General features: G+C 40.7%; 1 protein-coding gene across 3 annotated transcripts; it reads right to left on the reverse strand.

Annotated features, from left to right (window-relative positions):
- On the reverse strand, positions 1 to 19613 carry LOC136714760 (cytochrome P450 2J2). Of its 3 annotated transcripts, XM_066692367.1 has the most exons (10): positions 19458 to 19613; positions 4714 to 4928; positions 4069 to 4231; positions 3830 to 3979; positions 3489 to 3649; positions 2161 to 2337; positions 1592 to 1733; positions 1144 to 1331; positions 543 to 684; positions 1 to 337 (listed from the first exon to the last, which is right to left on the reverse strand). In XM_066692367.1, the coding sequence occupies exons 1-10, from the start codon at positions 19516 to 19518 to the stop codon at positions 162 to 164; spliced, it is 1575 nt and encodes a 524-aa protein (XP_066548464.1). In that variant the 5' UTR covers positions 19519 to 19613; the 3' UTR covers positions 1 to 161. The 3 variants fall into 3 exon arrangements, with proteins under 3 accessions (XP_066548464.1, XP_066548465.1, XP_066548466.1); XM_066692368.1 differs by lacking the exon at positions 19458 to 19613 and having other exon boundaries at positions 4714 to 5021; XM_066692369.1 differs by lacking the exon at positions 19458 to 19613 and having other exon boundaries at positions 4069 to 4294; positions 4714 to 4812.
- Between the last annotated feature and the right edge of the window lie 1715 nt (positions 19614 to 21328).

Genomic DNA, 21328 nt, shown 5'->3' on the forward strand with positions numbered 1-21328 from the left:
TAACAAGTAGTGAGCCCTTTATAGTACACCCTAATAATAAAATCATACACAGTATAGAACAGCAAATCAAAGTACTGCATTTGATATGTCCAACAGAGCGAAGCATGGGAGCAGGCCTGTATAATCTTGGCAATGTAGGACAATCTCACAGCCACAGTCTGTTAGCGAGGGGCAGCACAGACCTTGAAGGGCAATGGAAAATTCGTGAATCCAACTTTTCCCTCCATGTTGGGCTCAGACTTGTCTAGGAGAGAGAAGGTGAACCTCTGGAAAAAGGAGGTGAAGAACAGGAACAGCTCCATCCGAGCCAGCGATTCCCCCAGACACACCCTCTTCCCTGGAATGAAACGGACAGGACATCAGTGAGCACTGAAGCCTTACAGATTGTCCATGACTCAAACAGTCCCAGACGGACCCCAGGAATGACTGAAATTCACCCAACAAATACTGTCAGGGACAGGGGTGAAGGAGATCCCCTCATGTCTGAGACAATCAGCCAGTCCCAGTATGCTGATGATTGTCAATATGTCTCAGTGTCTTACCAGCGGAGAATGGCATGAACGCGTCCCGCTTGACAAACTTCCCGTCCTCATCCAGAAAGTGTCCCGGATTAAAGCAGTCTGGAGTCTGCCACTCACTCTTGTCAAACAGCACTGAGGTCAGATTGGGAATCACTTGTGTCCCCTAAAGAACATACAGGGTAAATACTAACATTTATACTCACTTCCATAAAGACAAATAAAGACAGAGAATGCAATATGAATAAGCACAGATATGCACTATTTCCACATGTAAATATATCAAGGAAAGGAAGGCACCAAAAACTGATATGTTCTGTCAATACCTACTGAAAAAAGTTATTTGAGCTATATGAGTGAAGACACCCAATTCATGGCAGTGAGGAACATCATTGGCATGTCCTCAGACCAGTGGTGTGTCTAGAATGCTTTCAACGGGGTGGCCAAGTGGGGACACATGTAGGGGGGGGCCATCATTATGTCATCAAAACAGGGTGGGGGGTTCTCTCGTTCACAATGGCGGTGGGGGAGGGTGGCGGTGGGGGCAGTGCTGTCAGTGCCACCCCTCTAGACACGCTCCTGTCTCAGACTCTTCAGTCAGTTTTTAAAAAAATGCTTTTCTCACCTTTGGTAGGAAATATCCTCCCAGCATAGTATCTCTTGTTGTCATGTGAAGAACATTCAGAGGAACGATGTTGCCCATCCGCTGGACTTCATGGATCACAGCATCAGTGTAGGGCATCTGGGCTCTGTCGGCCATGGAGGGCGGGCGCTCCTGTCCCACCACTCTGTCTATCTCAGCCTGGACCTTCTCTGGGAGAGCAAAGGCAGACACAAGCTTGGAAAAAATCTTCAAGGGGAATGATGATTTTATAACATAAACGTAGAATTTGATGTGTGAGGACAATGTTCTGGAGATCAGCTGGGTCTTGTATTCAAACTCCTACTCAACCAAACGCCATCATCCCTCTCTTTCATCAGTACCAATCATGGACTTGACTTCAAGCAGGTGATCTGAGCTCAGACCTTTGCAGCTGAAATATTTCATCATGCAAATCTCCCAGCAGACCCACCTCGCACTTCTGGGTATTTAATCAAGTAGAGCATAGCCCAGCGCAGCGTTGTGGATGTGGTCTCTGTCCCGGCCACAAAGAGATCCAGCATGCAGTAGCACAGGTTTTCTTTATAGAACACAGATTCTGGATCACCTTGGTTCTGCAGAATAAAATTACAGCAATCTTTAAACTCAGCTTGTCAAAACTTAAACAACTCAATTATTCCTCATGATTGAATGTAAGAGCACCTGAACTGATACATTATTTTTCTATTCTACAATCTCAGAGAGATAATACCCTAGATGGCTACAGTCCATGGGGTTGTAGACCTTTCAATCATTCAAACCTTCCTTCCTGGAATAAAAGTTCAAGGTGGTCCAACTGAGGAGATGAAGCACCATGGGACAGATGTACAAAGAGTTGACACTGAACAAGCAATAATAACACATTTTCCTTGCAACCAGACACTGTGATGTTTTGGGCCACAACATACTAATTTAATATTTCATTGGGAAGAAAGTGGAGAGATCTCTAGCATCTCTCACATGGTCATTTTCGTGAAGCATCTGCCCCTAAGTGTTTTTTACCTTTTCTATCTCTTCCAAGTAGCAGTCGATGTAGTCCCGGGGGGCTGAAGGATCTCGGTCTTGCTGGTGTTTGCTGATCTCTTCCCTCAGGAAGTCGGACACCTTGTTGTAGTCTGAGAAGAGGAGCTGGTGGCCTCCAGGTAACACATTCATAAGGGTTGGAAATGCATTGTACAGCTGGAAAAGGGGCAAATCCATGACCTTTTGTTACCTCGGTTATTTAAAGTTAAAGTGGCCATGACAAACAGTTTTAAAGGTTATGTAAATTCATTCATCTGAAGAAATCTCACTCAAGCCCAGGCTGTTGATCTCAGCTGGTTAATAGTGTGAACATGCAACAATGAAGTACCTCATTCTTCACCTTACTTCTAATTCTAAAATTCTAAAACACAAACTGAATTCAAGGATTCAGGAGTTACAGAACTGTAGATATGGCAATGTTTTACCGTTGATCAAACAGACAGCTGCAGTCTGTCAACATTTGGTCATGTTTGTGCTGCTGCTGGATGTTATGTGAATGGTTTTAAAGTTTCTGGTTGTACTCCTACCTCAACGACCGTACCTACCATGTTACATGGCGAGGATCTTCGTCCACACCTCAACCTCTCCTCACAGGCGTACCCCAAGGATCTGTACTTGGCTCCCCCCCATGGTCTCTTTCTACACAACGCTCCCTGGGCCACCTCATTGCATCCCATGGTTTCTCCTACCACTTCTACACAGATGATGCCCAGATCTTCCTGTCTTTTCCCTCTTCTGACCCTCTCATCCCCTCTCGCATCTCTTCCTGTTTCTCCGCCTGGATGCACTCACACCACCTCAAGCTCAACCTCTCCAAATCTGATCTCCTCTTTCCCCCCCCTTTTCCTCACCTTCTGCTGATCTCTCCATCTCAATCCCCTTGAAATCTATGACACTCTTTCCTTCTTCTTCCGCTAAGAATCTAGGAGTCACCCTCGATCCTGCACTCTCCTACACCCAGCACATCACCACGCTGACACGCACCTGTAGATTCTTCCTGAGCAACATACGCTGAATCCGTCCCATCCTCACCAACTACTCGACTTCCTGCACTAGAAGATTAACTCTGCCTCCTGTCCACTCCCCTTCATCCAGAGCCGCTCCTTTTGTTTATTTTGATTTCCCCTTTGTCCCCTCGGCTCTTTAAGTATGACTTCAGTGTATCTTGTCTGCGGTTGTTAGCTATTACAATCAAAGATGTAGGACATGTATTCTATATTAACTGTATATTTTACCCATGCACTTGGGCACTGCTAAGAAATAAATATTAATAATAATAATAATAATATAGGTCAGGTTTTCTGTACCGTGGCCCATATGCTTCCTTCTAGATAAATTGCTTCAAATATCAAACGCAGAAGCTGTTGATAGGAAGCGTCACTGTATTCAAATCTGCGGCCGAACAGCAGAGAGCAGATAACGTTGGACACAGCATTGTTGATCGTTAGGTGGGGATCAAAAGGTCGTCCTGCAGAAAACAAGGACAGAAAAATCAGGACACGTCCCAACTTCTGGTGACTCTTGAAAAGAATAACTTCAAATGCAAGTTCTTTGAAGTGAAATAGTTTAAATATCTTATCTGGGCCACACATTTTAAATGTGATCTATTCTAAATATATTAATTCTATGGTTCTTCCATATGCGTTACCCTGCTCCTCCAGCATGGCCTGGTGAAGGTGCTGGATCTCCAGCTGGATCTGGGACTCCAGGCTCCTCTTGCCCAGCCCGAAGCTCCTCAGTGTGGCCAGAGTAAACCTCCTCTGCTGCTTCCAGCTGTAGCCAGTATTGAGGGCCAGACCTGGGGGAAAAGTCATTGACCTTCAGTGCAGATAATAATAATATAACACATCGAAGCAAACTTAAAAATGGCAATAAAAACACCCTCACCTTGACCTTTGTTGATATGATAAACCACAGGTGTCAGAGGACGGCCAGAGAAAGTGTCTGCCTGGTTTACGAGAGCCTCCTTCACCAGTTTGTAGCCGTTCACCACCACAGTCTTGTCCCTCCCCAGCTGCAGGCTGAACACGTCTCCGTAATACTGCGCCAGCTGAGGAAGAAGCATGCCTTTCTTTCCAGGTCATCTCAAGGGATCACAAACTGCACTGAGAGACTGTGGACATTTAGCATAGGTCTATTAAAAGCACGTGCTAGACTGATTGCTAGGTTTTTTTTTAAATATGTAGTTATGTGTGGTCATTTCTAGTGTATAGCATTGGTTATGAATTGGAAAGGCTGTGGAAATATGTTCAATGTGTAAAGCATAATGTTCCTCTAATACTGAACCCTGTCTACTGTTTCAGCACTGAACTAAACAGGAGTCTGCAGATAGAATGAAACTGGACATTCACAAGACGAGAATTCTTCTTGATAATGATGATGATGATGATTATTTTTCACAGGTTAATTTTGTAAGTATTTTTTTTTGGTTGAAGAGTAGCAGTGCAGTGTAATTTTAAAGGAAATTGCACAGGGTGCATTCATAGGCCAATCAATATTGAATCGATCATATTTAAAAGGTTAACCACTGACCTTGCACATGTAAATATGAGGCTGTTTGGCGTCTATATTAAAGACATTTCCGATGAAGGGCAGAGGCCAGGGTCCTGGAGGGAAGTTCTTGGGGTTTATTTTCTTCATGATGTCGGTGATCAGCAGAAACACCATGAGAAACACCAAAAAGCCCCGGACATCCAGAGTCCCCAGCAACTGATCAAGCAGAGCCGACTCCATAGCAAACCGTTTCTCTGTCGTATAGCAAAATAAATGTGCTCTGTAGTCAGATATGAGGCATTTATATACAGATATTTTAGACTTTGGAAACCTGACTCTGATGAACTCTTGATTTCATTGGCTACACTCTGCAAATGAACTTTGAGTGTCCCCTAAGCCTTGGCATGCTTTGCATTTCTGTCAATGATTATGAAGGGTTGATCTCACAGGATCAGCAGAGCATTTGAGAGTACAAATATGAAAGCATTTTGTATAATTTTCCCCAGATGTTCGTTCTGAATTACTACTGATGCTTTAGCCGATATGCAAAATGAATGTATATCAATTCAGACAGCGCTCTGCTGGAGTGCTTGGTTATAGCAAACAGAAATAGTCTAGACGTTATATTCAAAATACTTTGTGGGCTTATTGCATATATCGATTTTATTATTTTTATTACACATAGGGCTCCTCAAGAGGAGTTTAAGCGGCGCTGTCTGGGTTGGGGTGGGGGTCTGAGCTCACGCATATCCAGAAGCCTTAATGCCCTGCTCTGTTTCAAGAGCCAAGTTTGCCATGTGGCATTCCTTTTAACTGTATGTAGTCTGGTGAAACATAAAGCTGTTTTTCATGTTTACACATGGTGACAGACTGACAGACAGACACAGCATCACCCTGAACAGATCTGTCAAATCAACAGCCAGGACCTAACAGCATATAGCTTAACATCTAGGGTTTAAAACAGCATCGCAGATTCTCAGTCACCCGGCCAATAGTTCACTGATTATCTTTGAAACGTGAGCAGAAACAGGACCAGCGCAATTCAGATTAATATTCTATACATTGAGCTGATGTAGCATCATTTCCTTCCTTCCCACCTTGTGTATGTTATTAACAATAAAGAAGCATTTAATAAAATAGATACCTCTCTGATTCTTATCTTGTACAAAAACATGTTCTTGTTGTGTCTCTCTCTGCTAAATCTGATTTCGCTTTACTGTACAACTCGTACCCCAAATAACGTTCAAAATAAGTAAAGTAGTTAAAAAGACAAAGTTCTCTGTGTCCTGTAGCATAAGGTACACTTATAAATTTCAATTAAAGAAGTGAATTTATAGTATCACCTTATCACGAATCCTGGAATCTTGTAGAGCTCAATTTCTGTAATAATTGGACGCAGACACCAATTCCAAAGATATAAATTGTCGAATTTATTCAAAACAAAGACTAAATGTAGCACTACACTAATTATACAAAAGGGAAAAACTAATTCAAACTCAACTCTAGATCAACAAATCAAAGACAAATCACTTCCGTGACCAAATCAAAGACCATGGGATCGCATATGATAACACACAAATCTTTAAACAAAAAAGGTTATAAACACATTGACTACAATACCGGTTAGTAAGACGAAGGTGAGTCTCTCGTTAGTATAGTTAGTCAGACATTAAATAACTACGCAGGTTAGTATTTATGTCAGGTAACTTCTCGTTATATATATATCAGTCTCATTAACGTTTAGGTGGAGAGAAAGATCCCATCATTACTTGTTACCACAATTTCCCTTAACTGATTATTATTCAATGATTAAGGATAGGCAGGGCCACCTATAATCTAACGTCTATTAACTTGTGTCAATTTCAGACTAAACAGTTAAACAGGAATGAGAAGATATTTCTCGGCGTTGACAGATTTTATTTCTACAATTATCAACAAAACAGTTTAATGCAACACACATTTATATTTAAGAAAACTAAATGATATTACACATTCCAAATAGTGACATTAAAAATACACTAACCTGAAAGTGTAAAGATTGCATCTAAGAGGGGTTTAAAATTAAATGATTGAGAGATTGAGAGTAGCATCTTAAAGGTTACCTTGAATTCAGGACAATTCAGTTAATGAACGGGCAGGGCTATTAAGCCTGGTTGAACATTATTCAAAATACAACACTAGTGATCGTCTGGAGCGTTACACACATTGGGGGACAGGATTTCTCAGGCTTTAAGGGGGTTGAACCACCGTCACACGTCCCACAGCACAGGACACTGACTCTCGTACCCCGTCATCTGTCTGCATCACCCCTGAAATGAAAAGTACAGCCTCAACCACATCAGTTTTTCTGGTCTGTCAAGAAGTATGGTGCCATGTGTATCGCCTTCTAACAGCATGTTTAATTAAATCTTATTGATTGGTTGTTTTATTCAGCACTTGTATTTTAAATCATATGAACACAGTTTTTATACTGGTGGACATATTTGGCTTTTGGGTCCGATGTACAAGCTATTGTTTAGGCGGGATTTGACTTATCAGTAAAATACAGGCTAAAGACAAAGGTTCATTTTAACAAAGATCAAGATTTTTTTATTTTATTTTGGATTTATTCAGCGTTAATCAAATGCATTATTATAAATCACAATGCTGAATACAAACAGGGAGCCTATGACAAATACTCAGGGGGAATCTGCTTTAGATTAGTATGTAATTTCAAATAACTAGACCAAATACCTCAAACACACCAGAAATAACTGTTTACAAAGACTTTCCGTCTTTATGACATTAGTCGGCTGAAAAAGGTTTTCAAAGTAAGATAAAAGAAACAAATGTGTAACTTTAAATAAAAAAAAAAAACAACATTTTACTCATTTGTGACAATAAAGAAAACTATGTTGAGGCCCTAAAACAGAGACCTAATAAACGCTTGGAAACAACAACACATTTGTGTCGTTCAAATAAGAAAACTGAATAGCGGGGGACCACAGCCCGGGGGAAAGGGATCTAACTGTGTCTGTGTGTTAAAAAGTCACGAAACATGACTGTGAAAACTCTGACTCATTACATACATTTGAATTACTATTTATTTATGTGTTTTCTTTACAGTTCTCTTTCTGGTTGAGCATCCTGAGAAGAACTGCACATTCATATCAGATCAGGGGTTTGATATGAGAGAGCTGTGAACGCAGCGATCGGTAATAAGCATTTGTCTATGACTAAGACTATTTGTCTTTAGTGCGCTCACAGACAGGCGGTGGTGGGTGGTCAGTTTAGTTATTATTGAAGTTATTTGTAATACAAATCAATACAAATGTAAAGTGAAATTAATCTTTTAAAGCACAAACATTTCATTTAATTTTCCTTTAGTTTACTGATCCTGTCTGGAAATGATAATACCTTTAAGGAAAAATAAAAACAACAAGACCTTGCAGTTCTCATGCGTTTCTGTACAGCCTTAACAGTGTCAATGCTGAGAATTCATACAACTATCTAACTAACTAGACAGACACCCTGCATTGGCGCCGCTGTAATGTGACATTGTGCTGTCCGGTCGGCTCTGGAGGATCTGTGTCAGGGGGTTCAGATCAGAGAGGGGCTGTGAATGTACGGGCCGCATTCCTCGCCGCTTTTCAGGCGGCTCTCCACAGAGGCCGGAGCTTTTTTTTATTTTCTTAGCTGGACTCTCCTCCCCCACCGCTTTCTCCCCAGTGCGATGAGATCAGCCCTTTTTAGCAAAAACGATGGATGACTCAGAGTGTACAGGAGTCAAGGAGGTCATTAAAACAATACTTATTTAATCTGTATACAGGGACACAGCGAACTTTGTCTTTTTAACTACGTTATTTGTGGTACAAGTTGTACAGTAAAGCGAAATCAGATTTAGCAGAGAGAGACACAACAAGAACATGTTTTTGTACAAGATAAGAATCAGAGAGGTATCTATTTTATTAAATGCTTCTTTATTGTTAATAACATACACAAGGTGGGAAGGAAGGAAATGATGCTACATCAGCTCAATGTATAGAATATTAATCTGAATTGCGCTGGTCCTGTTTCTGCTCACGTTTCAAAGATAATCAGTGAACTATTGGCCGGGTGACTGAGAATCTGCGATGCTGTTTTAAACCCTAGATGTTAAGCTATATGCTGTTGATTTGAGTCTCATAAAGCAGTTTGCAAAACTAGTGAAAAATCTGGTGTCTCACATATCTGTACAATATCAGCCCTGTTTCTGTTTACTGTGCATGATTAATAAAGACATTTTGAACTCTTTATTTGAAGGTTCGAAAAGGGTCTTTTGAAGAAATGGAAAATCAGAAGTGTTTCTCACACTTGCATTACAAGAGTCACTTAATTGCAAAAATTAAACCATAAAAAGTCAGACACCCAGATAAGAACTATAAAGAATTTATACAGAATATCATTTAGAGATGTTACTGAATGACGTTACTCAGACAGGGTAGAAGTGCCTGACCGCTGGATTTGTACAGGTTTTCTGGTGATAAATTCTCAGTCATTAGGGGGTCTGTTTTGTGTTGTTGCCGCTCCTGCAAACCCCCCCGCGGTGCTGAGAGCAGGACGTGCTGCTTGTGAAGCCCCTGCACTGCAGTGTGATCCTGTCAGGGCATCAGTGGAGTGACTGTGTGAACTGTTTCGGTGAAGCAAGTTCTTAATAAAACGTTCAAATATTCGAGTGTGTCGGTTTGGTCTTTATAACTCACCCTGTTATTATGGTTATTTGTTTATGTATGTATGTATTTTTGTATTGGTTTTCTCTATTTCTAGCCCATCTCTCTTTTTCTGTGCCTGATTGTTTTGTGTTAACCCTATCGCATGATCCGGTGTGACTCTAGTGTGACTGTGTCTCCCTGCGCTTGTCTTTCGCTGTGGTCTCTAAGGTTGCTGCTCCCTCTGGCCTCTGTCTTTATTGTGTTTATGTGCTGCTGGGTAGCTCTCTGTCACGGTCTCCCCTGTTTCCACCTTAGTTCACCACCAGAGGTCTCCCTCTCCCGAATACTAGTCTAGTGCTTCTCCTTTCCTTTGTCCAGTCAAACCAGTCTTTCCACATTCTTTCCTACCAGGTGCAGCTGTTCTGTCCTCCTCTCCTATCATTGGTCAATCTTTCATTCCCCTCATTCAAACCCTCTCTCCTTCACCGGACTTAAACCCCTCTGTTTCATAGATTCATTGTGAAGTCTTGCTTTCTTTCTAGAACCAATTCTGAGCCTTGTTTTGTGTTAGCGTCTCCGTGTTTTTTGACCTCTTGCTATCGTCTCTCGTTTACCCCTTCTGGATCTCCCCACTAGCCTGTTCGCCTGATCGATCGACCTTGGACTGTCTCTGTTTTCTCTCTCTCATTTTGCCCTTATTGGATTAACTTCTAGCCTGCACTTGGATCCCTTCCTTTGGTCCTTGTGGACATGACACTCTCACTCCCTGAGATGCTGAGACTGGAATCTACTGTTTTAATTGACACATACTTAATGAATTATACATATTTAATATGTCTAAAGTTACTTTAGTATTTTTTAATTTATTTATTTTCTTAAAATCATGGGGTGCATTCTTTATTTCTGTAAGGCTTCTGTTTGACCGTGGAGAATTATCTAACTAGCAACGAGAGCTGTGCTCAGTTAAATGTCGGTTATATACTGTATTTCTTAAGTTAAAAAAGTGTGGTTTCATGTACTTAATGTCGTTATTAAAATTGTGTTTTCGTTCTTTATCTCTGTAAGAATGTAACTAGTTAGTTGTACTGAAGGCTGTTCAAATGTCTTACTGTCAATACAACCAAGACCGTTAAGGTCTTCAGACTGCACCCCCAAGCTATTGTAATGTGTAAATTATATAAATATACATACACACATATTGTGTATTTACTTAATCTTATTGCATGAATGGATTACATTAGATATTTATTTAAAATAATTTGATGTTTTGTTACTAATATTATTACAAATGCTGCTTTTATTGAGTTTTATTGAAATTTCACAGTTTCTACATATATATTCTATGCTTCTTATATTACATATATATTCTATGGTTCTTCTAAGGATTTCTTAAGTTAACTTAGTAACGTTACATTTCGTTTACATCACTGGGTATAGTGAATACACACACACACACACACACACACGTTTGATATATTCTACAATACAGGAAAATCTAGGTCTTGGGTAGGAGCAGTATTTACTGATATTATGTTGATTACTGAAAGTTCCAATTACATTTTCTGTTTTACATTTCTTTTACTTTTGTGCATATTCAGGATTTTCTAAAGTTTAGACCATTTAGCCTGATTTATCATTCTTTAGCTCTGTACGTAAAAGTTGCAATCTAGTACAAATCTGTGCAAAGTGGAGGAAGGGCTGAATCTTATTAGGATCTGAAAAAGAAAAAGAAAAGAAACCTGGGGCCGTGATCTCCAGCTTGCACTCGGTATATATGTAAACACTCACACACACACACGCACACACACACACAGACACCCCTCTGTAAGAATGATACTACTTAAATGCACTGAAGGCTGTTCAAACTTGATATTGTCAAGCTATTCTAATGTGTAAATTATATAAATATACATACACACACACACACACACACACACACATAGGATGTGCTGAGATCGTATTGAGTGTATTTACTTAATCTTAATGCATGAATGGATTATATTACATATTTATTTAAAATAATTTGATATTTGGTTACTAATATTATTACAAATGCTGATTTTATTGAGTTGTATTGAAATTTCCCAGTTTCTACATATATAGTCTATGCTTCTTATATAACATATATATAACTCTATAACTCTTCTATATTTAAGGATTTCTTAACTTAGTAATGTTACATTTCATTTACATTGCACGCTGTTGTGAATACACACACACACCTTTAAAACTTCATAATTGTATTTATTCAATCTTTACATTGTATCTGTTCTTTAAATAATACGTTTGATATATTCTGAAATGAAAGAAAATATTGGTCTTGTGTTGGTGTAGTATTTACTGAGATTATGCTGACTGCTGAACGTTTTAATTTATATTTTCTGTATTACATTTCTTTTCATTTTGCTCACATTCAGTCCATCTTGTGTCTCTCAAGCTGTCCACAGCCCCCACCGCTTCTACAGATCGCTATCTCTCAACACATTCCATTATCCGGGGCCCGGGGGGCCCATGGCCTCAAATGTAAACAGAGCCGCTTCTCAAATTGAAAACAGACCCACCTGTCATCAGTGCCCTGTTAGCTCCGCCCCCAAATATACTAATTCTTCACCGATCCGAGGTTACTAAAGACGTAGACATCTCCACCCATCAATATGGTAATTATTCTGTGACGCGGTACAAGCACCCCTGCCCCCCTAGGAAGGGGCCTCCCCCCCAACCCCTAGGAGTTGAGTTCAACTCAAGTTCAAGGTCAAAAGATCAAATCCCCCCTTAACCCCCCTAGGAAGCCCCCCCCCCCGAGTTCAACTCAAGTTCAGGTCAAAGGTCAAATCCCCCACAGCCCCCCCATCCAAAAAGTGCCCTATATTACTACTTATGAATCTGTCTCTTGAGGAACAGCTCTGCTGTTTTTTTCAGTGTAGTGCTATGTTCCTGTAACTGAATAAGAAATTGGCAATGCAATGTTGCAAACTTTTACACCCAATTGTGTGTTTTGAACCAGAGCTTGTTTAAAATTCTGCACCAACCTCCCTGCCAACCCATCTGAAGCAGGGTGATATGCAGCTGACCTGGTGTGTTTCACTGCATTCATTTTCAATAATTCTTGGTGAACTGAGGTCCATTATCGGTTACAATCTCCTCAGACAGACCATAGGCAGCAAATAGATCCATGAGCACTTCAGTAGTTTTGGGAGTACTAGTAGAGGGCATGTACACCACTTCTGGCCATCTAGATTAAACATAAATCACTACCTGTATCGATATTTCATGGGTGTGTAGTACTAAGTTACTCAGACAAGGGTGCTAGTTTAAATGTCTCTGCAAAATGCTATCTTTGGCCTACCCGTGAGTGGCACATTACACATGTGCACGCCTAACTTACTGACTTTTGATTAATGATGAGTATAAAGTGAATTCTGGGAACATACAATAAGTGCGATAAGATACAGATTTTTACTTTTAACCGTTTTTATTTGGTCTGACCCTGAGTTCAGAATCACTGGATTTCTGATGCAATTGATGTTGCCTTTTATATAAAAAATTATCATTAACAAATACTTGCGTTTTGTGTCATTCAGTTAAGATTTGGACTATGCCACCTCTCTAGCAATACCACTTCATGCTAACCCCACCTGGCCAGACCTGAACCAACCTGTGACCTGGTTAAGCAGCACGACTAGAGGAAAGCAGGTAATTTCTTGTAAATTACTACAGATTGAAACTGAAAGAAAAAGTGAAAACTGAGTGCCAATCAGTCTAGCACAGGGATGGGCAACTGTAATCTAGCAGAGAGATACAAATATTCACTAAAACCCTCAGGGGGGGCCACATATTTATTGAACCCATACATTTATATGTGTTACTAATCATGCACTAACAATATACAAGTAATTTAAACATTTAAATATAAAACCTCACCAATAGTGATTCCCCCATCCCCCTTTCTTCATCCTCAGACATGCAGGAGATGAATAAAAGTAAATAAATACATTGATTACTAATAATTCAGCGTGATCCTGTTGAGGCACTAACAACTGCCCTTGTATGTAAAGTTTGAGATGAAAGAGTGTTTCATCTGTTAGTCTGATTTTTTCCATTGACTTCCAGTGATTCAGTGAGGAGAAGTTGATTTCTCAAATTAAATGATCATAGACTTGGACACTGGAAGCAGCTTCCAAAACTGAACACCCCATTCATTCTTCTTTGCAACCAGAAGGGGTCAGCTTGTAGTTCACACAGGTCTAACTGCAGTTCAGAAGGCTGGTCCCCCTACGTCAGGGGGACGTGAACAACATCAGGTGAGGTTGTAAACTTAGAAAATCTTGAAAAAAACTAACTGAAATGAACGAGCAGTGTTTCAATGTCAGTAGTGAACCTGCTGAACTCTGACTGGCACTCTGGCAGTTCTGATACCAGTTCAGAGCAAGTTGTGAAGTAGGAAACATCCAAATGCAACCGTGAGATCTTCAGCAATATAGAGAGCATAATGATAATATGTTTATTAAGCATTGCCATTAAACATGAAACGTCCATCAGCAACTTACTTTACCTTGAAACCCACAATAAAAGGGCCAGTTATCTTGCACTTTTAAAATGTATCAATTTCAGGCTATAGTGAGGGAAAAATGTATTTGATCCCCTGCTGATTTTGTATGTTTGCCCTGTAGCATTATGATGGGTTATTTTGATAAGAGCATTTTAGCTCTGAGCTGAAGCACTGATCCAAAGAAGACCTCTCCCCCCAAAGTTATCAGATTTCCTTAAAGCGTGGGACTGGTTTACATCAAAGTGACAGTCTTGGGAGGATGGCACAGAGAATAGGCCAAATAGTTTGGAGTCCTGCTGTGAAATGTCTGGGGAAGGGGGCCTGTAGGTAATAAAAACTCTTTGAAATGGACGAGAGCCTAAATCCCGACACAGAGCTACGAACCCGGGCCAACCAGCATTTCCAAAAGATGGCATGGATTGACATCAGTCATAAATCAAGCCCCCTTCCAATTGGACACTGGGGGCTGAAACCGAAATCCAATCTCAAAAACTCAAGAACCAACCATCTATTGATCTGACAGACGTATAAAGAACAGCGCACGGTCTCTCTCTCTCTCTCTCACCTGAACCAGTAACTCGCTGCCACAGCTCAACCTGTAGCTCTGTTGCCCGAACCGGAACCAGAAACCAACCAAGTCTTTGCCGGCAACAGAAGAGTTAAACTGGGAGAAGGAGATTGAGCCGTACGAAGAATTCTTTTAAAGGACTTTATTAAATAAAGAACTTTACAGACTGCGCTGCCCGCCTGTGCCCACCTGATCAGTGGAGTTTTACAGCTGGACAATTGACTAAGTCGACTGCATACGAAAGTGTCAGTCATTTAAATAGCTATTGAGTCTTAAGAAACTTGACCCTTGGAACGAACAGGGCCCTGCTTTCCTCAAAGACTTTGTCTTCAGATAAGTACGGTGAGAGACCCTGCTTGCCAAGAAGATTTTGTGCATAAAAGTCTGAACCGGACTGCCTTTGTTCCAAACCACACGGACCTCGTGCCGTGTGCTGTTATCTGAGCCCGAAGACAGAGAGGCCTCTCTGCGACGAAGTTCAGATAAGTTTAACAGTTTGGAGTTCATGATTCATGACATTTGAGAAATCAATTAGAAATGTTCATCTGTGATTCATAACTCTAGAATGTGTAATATCATTTAGTTTTCTTAAATATAAATGTGTTGCATTAAACTGTTTTGTTGATAATTTTAGAAATAAAATCTGTCAACACCGAGAAATATCTTCTCATTCCTGTTTAACTGTTTAGTCTGAAATTGACACAAGTTAATAGACATTAGATTATTGGTGGCCCTGCCTATCCTTAATCATTGAATAATAATCAGTTAAGGGAAATTGTGGTAACAAGTAATGATAGGATCTTTCTCTCCACCTAAACGTTAATGAGACTGATATATATATATATATATATATATATATATACACTCACCTAAAGGATTATTAGGAACACCATACTAATACTGTGTTTGACCCCCTTTCGCCTTCAGAACTGCCTTAATTCTACGTGGCATTGATTCAACAAGGTGCTGAAAGCATTCTTTAGAAATGTTGGCCCATATTGATAGGATAACATCTTGCAGTTGATGGAGATTTGTGGGATGCACATCCAGGGCACGAAGCTCCCGTTCCACCACATCCCAAAGATGCTCTATTGGGTTGAGATCTGGTGACTGTGGGGGCCAGTTTAGTACAGTGAACTCATTGTCATGTTCAAGAAACCAATTTGAAATGATTCGACCTTTGTGACATGGTGCATTATCCTGCTGGAAGTAGCCGTCAGACGATGGGTACATGGTGGTCATAAAGGGATGGACATGGTCAGAAACAATGCTCAGGTAGGCCGTGGCATGTAAACGATGCCCAATTGGCACTAAGGGGCCTAAAGTGTGCCAAGAAAACATCCCCCACACCATTACACCACCACCACCAGCCTGCACAGTGGTAACAAGGCATGATGGATCCATGTTCTCATCTGTTTACGCCAAATTCTGACTCTACCATCTGAATGTCTCAACAGAAATCAAGACTCATCAGACCAGGCAACATTTTTCCAGTCTTCAACTGTCCAATTTTGGTGAGCTTGTGCAAATTGTAGCCTCTTTTTCCTATTTGTAGTGGAGTGTAGTCTTCTGCTGTTGTAGCCCATCCGCCTCAAGGTTGTACGTGTTGTGGCTTCACAAATGCTTTGCTGCATACCTCGGTTGTAACGAGTGGTTATTTCAGTCAAAGTTGCTCTTCTATCAGCTTGAATCAGTCGGCCCATTCTCCTCTGACCTCTAGCATCAACAAGGCATTTTCGCCCACAGGACTGCCGCATACTGGATGTTTTTCCCTTTTCACACCATTCTTTGTAAACCCTAGAAATGGTTGTGCGTGAAAATCCCAGTAACTGAGCAGATTGTGAAATACTCAGACCGGCCCGTCTGGCACCAACAACCATGCCATGCTCAAAATTGCTTAAATCACCTTTCTTTCCCATTCAGACATTCAGTTTGGAGTTCAGGAGATTGTCTTGACCAGGACCACACCCCTAAATGCATTGAAGCAACTGCCATGTGATTGGTTGGTTAGATAATTGCATTAATGAGAAATTGAACAGGTGTTCCTAATAATCCTTTAGGTGAGTGTATAACGAGAAGTTACCTGACATAAATACTAACCTGCGTAGTTATTTAATGTCTGACTAACAATACTAATGAGAGACTCACCTTCGTCTTACTAACCAGTATTGTAGTCAATGTGTTTATAACCTTTTTTTTTTTGTTTAACGATTTGTGTGATATCATATGGTGTCTGCGTCCAATTATTACAGAAATTGAGTTCTACAAGATTCCAGGATTCGTGATACGGTGATACTATAAATTCACAGCCCACTGACAAAGAAATGATCAGTCTATAATTTTAATGGTAGGTGTATTTTAACAGTGAGAGACAGAATAACAGCAAAAAAATCCAGAAAAACGCATTTCAAAAAAGTTATACATTGATTTGCATGTTAATGAGGGAAATAAGTATTTGACCCCTTCGACTTAGTACTTGGTGGCAAAACCCTTGTTGGCAATCACAGAGGTCAGACGTTTCTTGTAGTTGGCCACCAGGTTTGCACACATCTCAGGAGGGATTTTCTCCCACTCCTCTTTGCAGATCCTCTCCAAGTCATTAAGGTTGCGAGGCTGACGTTTGGCAACTCGAACCTTCAGCTCCCTCCACAGATTTTCTATGGGATTAAGGTCTGGAGACTGGCTAGGCCACTCCAGGACCTTAATGTGCTTCTTCTTGAGCCACTCCTTTGTTGCCTTGGCTGTGTGTTTTGGGTCATTGTCATGCTGGAATACCCATCCACGACCCATTTTCAATGCCCTGGCTGAGGGAAGGAGGTTCTCACCCAAGATTTGATGGTACATGGCCCCGTCCATCGTCCCTTTGATGCGGTGCAGTTGTCCTGTCCCCTTAGCAGAAAAACACCTGCAAAGCATAATGTTTCCACCTCCATGTTTGACGGAAGGGATGGTGTTCTTGGGGTCATTCCTCCTCCTCCAAACATGGCGAGTTGAGTTGATGCCAAAGAGCTCGATTTTGGTCTCATCTGACCACAACACTTTCACCCAGTTCTCCTCTGAATCATTCAGATGTTCATTGGCAAACTTCAGACGGGCCTGTACGTGTGCTTTCTTGAGCAGGGGGACCTTGCGGGTGCTGCAGGATTTCAGTCCTTCACGGCGTAGTGTGTTACCAATTGTTTTCTTGGTGACTATGGTCCCAGCTGCCTTGAGATCATTAACAAGATCCTCCCGTGTAGTTCTGGGCTGATTCCTCACCGTTCTCATGATCATTGAAACTCCACGAGGTGAGATCTTGCATGGAGCCCCAGAGCGAGGGAGACTGACAGTTATTTTGTGTTTCTTCCATTTGCGAATAATCGCACCAACTGTTGTCACCTTCTCACCAAGCTGCTTGGCGATGGTCTTGTAGCCCATTCCAGCCTTGTGTAGGTCTACAATCTTGTCCCTGACATCCTTGGACAGCTCTTTGGTCTTGGCCATGGTGGAGAGTTTGGAATCTGATTGATTGATGCTTCTGTGGACAGGTGTCTTTTATACAGGTAACGAGCTGAGATTAGGAGAGTCCCTTTAAGAGAGTCTCAGCTCGTTACCTGTATAATAGACACCTGGGAGCCAGAAATCTTGCTGATTGATAGGGGATCAAATACTTATTTCCCTCATTAACATGCAAATCAATTTATAACTTTTTTGAAATGCGTTTTTCTGGATTTTTTTGTTGTTATTCTGTCTCTCACTTTTAAAATACACCTACCATTAAAATTATAGACTGATCATTTTTTTTGTCAGTGGGCAAACGTACAAAATCAGCAGGGGATCAAATACTTTTTTCCCTCACTGTAGTCCTTTTATCCCTGCTAGATAGCACTACACAGTTTTATTATGCTTCTTGTGTTCTTGATTGTTTTCCTCCTTGCTCCCTTTCCCGTAGCCCTTGACTGTGACTCTACATCTTGACAGCACTTAGCTTTACCGTCCAGGATGTAGGACCTTACTTACTGTACTTGCCTGTGTAAATTGTAAATTGTAACTTGTAAAATATATTTTATATTTTGAATTGCTATGTTTTATGTAAATTGAATTTGTAATGTTTGATGACTTTTTTGAACTGTATTTTTGCACTTTGTTTTGCACTTATGTTGTAAGTCACCCTGGATAAGGGCGTCTGCCAAGAAATAAAAATAATAATAATAATAAATGACAATCAATAACATAAACAATACATGTTTGTTTTAGTAATAAATTGATGTATATAAAAAAGTATTAACTTTGCAAAAACAAAAATTGATTTTATGAAAATACATTTTAACACTATAACAATGTAATATAGTACAAATATAAAACTCTGATGAAACAGTAACAACAACTAGTGATATGAGGAGATGTGAGAATATGTCCTGTCTGTGTGACCAGCATGTCACTGCTGTCATTGTTTCTTCAAAGAAAACATCCTGTTGATGTTCTATTCATAATTGCTTTCCTCAATCATTACTAATTACTAATCACAATTCTGCCCTGTCCCTTCACGTCTCAACCTAACTTTTTCCTTTAGTACATTGTTAACGCCCCAACTAAATAAAACCTTCCTGATTGGTTGTTGAAGTCTTAACAGTCAGTCATTTATTAACAACCAATAGTTGTTCAAAAAGGTTTGGCATAGATTAACAGTATCACCTCACACATCATCATTCATGTCTGATTGAATCCCAGCGCTGCCGGAGCGGAAGGGTTAAACACACACCCGGTACTGTAGCTCAGTGCTGGAAAAAGGACGAGCAGGCAAATCCATACGATTTTTAGATATTTTAAAAATCCATCCGGACAGAGATTAAAGGACAGAAAGAGAGGACATGTCTGGTAAAAACTGGATGTATGGTAACCCTAAGCTAGTATAGCTTAGCTATCACCATTCATCAAATTGTCAGTGTCGTAGCAGAAATAAAATTCAGCACGCAAGGGCATTTAAATGATCGATTTACCATGAAATAGAAACTACCTGTCTGTCTGTCTGTGGCTGCGCATGTGGAGCAGAGAGCAGAGCGCAACAGCAGGAACATGGGTCTGTTAAATTCATCCACTCTCGCTTGGATTCTTGCTGGTCGATACACACACAAAAATGACAACTTTGGTAAACGAAACTAATGAATGTGGACACGGGAAACAGACTATGAATTATATGAAAATTGTGGAATGACTAGGGGGACACTCAGATTTTAATAGGGGCCAGTGCCCCAGTGGCACACCCCCTGGCTCCGCCCTTGTCTAATGCAATCAGTGTTGCCTTTGTTGCAAAGGGCAAATACCTGTGTTTTGTGTCATTCAGTGAAGATGTATACCTCTCTAGTATAATCTTTTCAAGCAACCTGGTCAGACTGGACCAACCTGTTACCTGGTTAAGTAGCACGATAGGAGAAAATCAGTTCATTTCTTGTAAACTACTACAGATTGAAACTGAAAGAAAATGTGAAAGATGAATGCCAATCATTCTATGCAATAAGCCTTTCATACAGTCATGGGAACCTGTGATCTAAAACCCTGAGAGTGGGGCACATATTTCCTGAACATGGCATTTGTTGTTATCCATACATTTTAGTGTATTACTAACCATGCAATAATTTAAGTAATTCGGTGTGGAGAAGTGCCCCCAATCATAGAGCACACTTTCAGTGACCACCCTCTCAGATGGGGGAAACACATTTCAGAAGGCTGGTCACTCATAACCGCAGGCTGGGGTCAGGGAACACACCTCTGTGTGAGGAGCAAAGTGCTATATTGCACAATACAGTGTGTAGAGGGTTTCTCTATGAATGAAAGTAGGGGGACAGATGGGCAAGACCTGTCTTTCATAGAGAAAACAACAGATCAATAAAAATCCCTTCAACAAGCCAAGGGCAGGTTTAACAGTCACAGATATGCCTTTCATACAGCCGACCATATGATCATATTCACATTTTGAAGTCTTAACAGTCAGTAATTCATTACTTGCATGTCCATTGCTCCAGACTCCAATAGTGATGAGCTTTACACCACTTACACCAGCTGGCATTGGCATTGTCATCTTAGACTTTTGTGCGGCTGCTCGGCTTGTGCTGACACTGCTCCCAGAGGCAGATTGGAACTCGGTAGTGTTTGTTGCAGCCGGGACAGATGGTTTTTACACACTATGAGCTTGTTCTGTCAGCTTGGTTGACTTCCACTTTGCAGCTGAGCTACTGTTGCTCCTAGGCATTTCCACTTCACCATAACAGCACTTACAGTTAGTCAGCTCTAGCATGGAAGAAATGTGATGAACAGACTTTTCGGAAAGGTGGCATCATATGAAGGTGCTATGTTGAAAGTCACAGAGCTCTTAATTATGGGCCAGATTGGCTGTGTGCTTGATTTTATACACCTGTCAGCAATGGGTGTGGAAATAGCCGAATCCACTAATTAGAAGGGGTGTCCACATACTTTTGGCATCAAGGACAATTGGTGTACTTCTGTTTCCAGGGTTGGCGTCTCTCATGATTCAACATGGCACATGTCACAGTGAAAAGCTGACATGTGAATGTGTGATAATCTGGGAACTCTGATCCATGACATGAACATGAAACTGACTACAAATGGACCAGTGATTAAATTTTATACAGATGGACAAAAATCAGCTGCAACGTCTTCCTCATTAACATTAATTCAACTTTTTTAACCCACATTTTTCTGACAGTTTTGTTTGTTTTTAATAAATAAATATCACCTGCTTACGATAGTGAATGGGTGTGGTATTGTGTAACAAACTGAAAGTAGTCTGTAACGTGTGTAATACATGTGGAAAATAATCCTCCCAACGTATCCCAGCGCTGTTGCAAATCTGTGTTGTCAACAAAGCTG

This window comes from Amia ocellicauda, chromosome 19, assembly GCF_036373705.1.
Source record: "Amia ocellicauda isolate fAmiCal2 chromosome 19, fAmiCal2.hap1, whole genome shotgun sequence".
NCBI lineage: Eukaryota > Metazoa > Chordata > Actinopteri > Amiiformes > Amiidae > Amia > Amia ocellicauda.

Bases quoted from the DNA above. Each gene is read 5' to 3' on its own strand.
- LOC136714760 (XM_066692367.1), bottom strand. From the start codon at position 19,518: ATGTTCCTGCTGTTGCGCTCTGCTCTCTGCTCCACATGCGCAGCCACA. The intron at 4,232-4,713 runs GTCAGTGGTTAA...CTTCTTCCTCAG, and splicing joins CTCATATTTACATGTGCAAG to CTGGCGCAGTATTACGGAGA. The intron at 1,332-1,591 runs GTGGGTCTGCTG...TTGCTCTCCCAG, and splicing joins TAAATACCCAGAAGTGCGAG to AGAAGGTCCAGGCTGAGATA.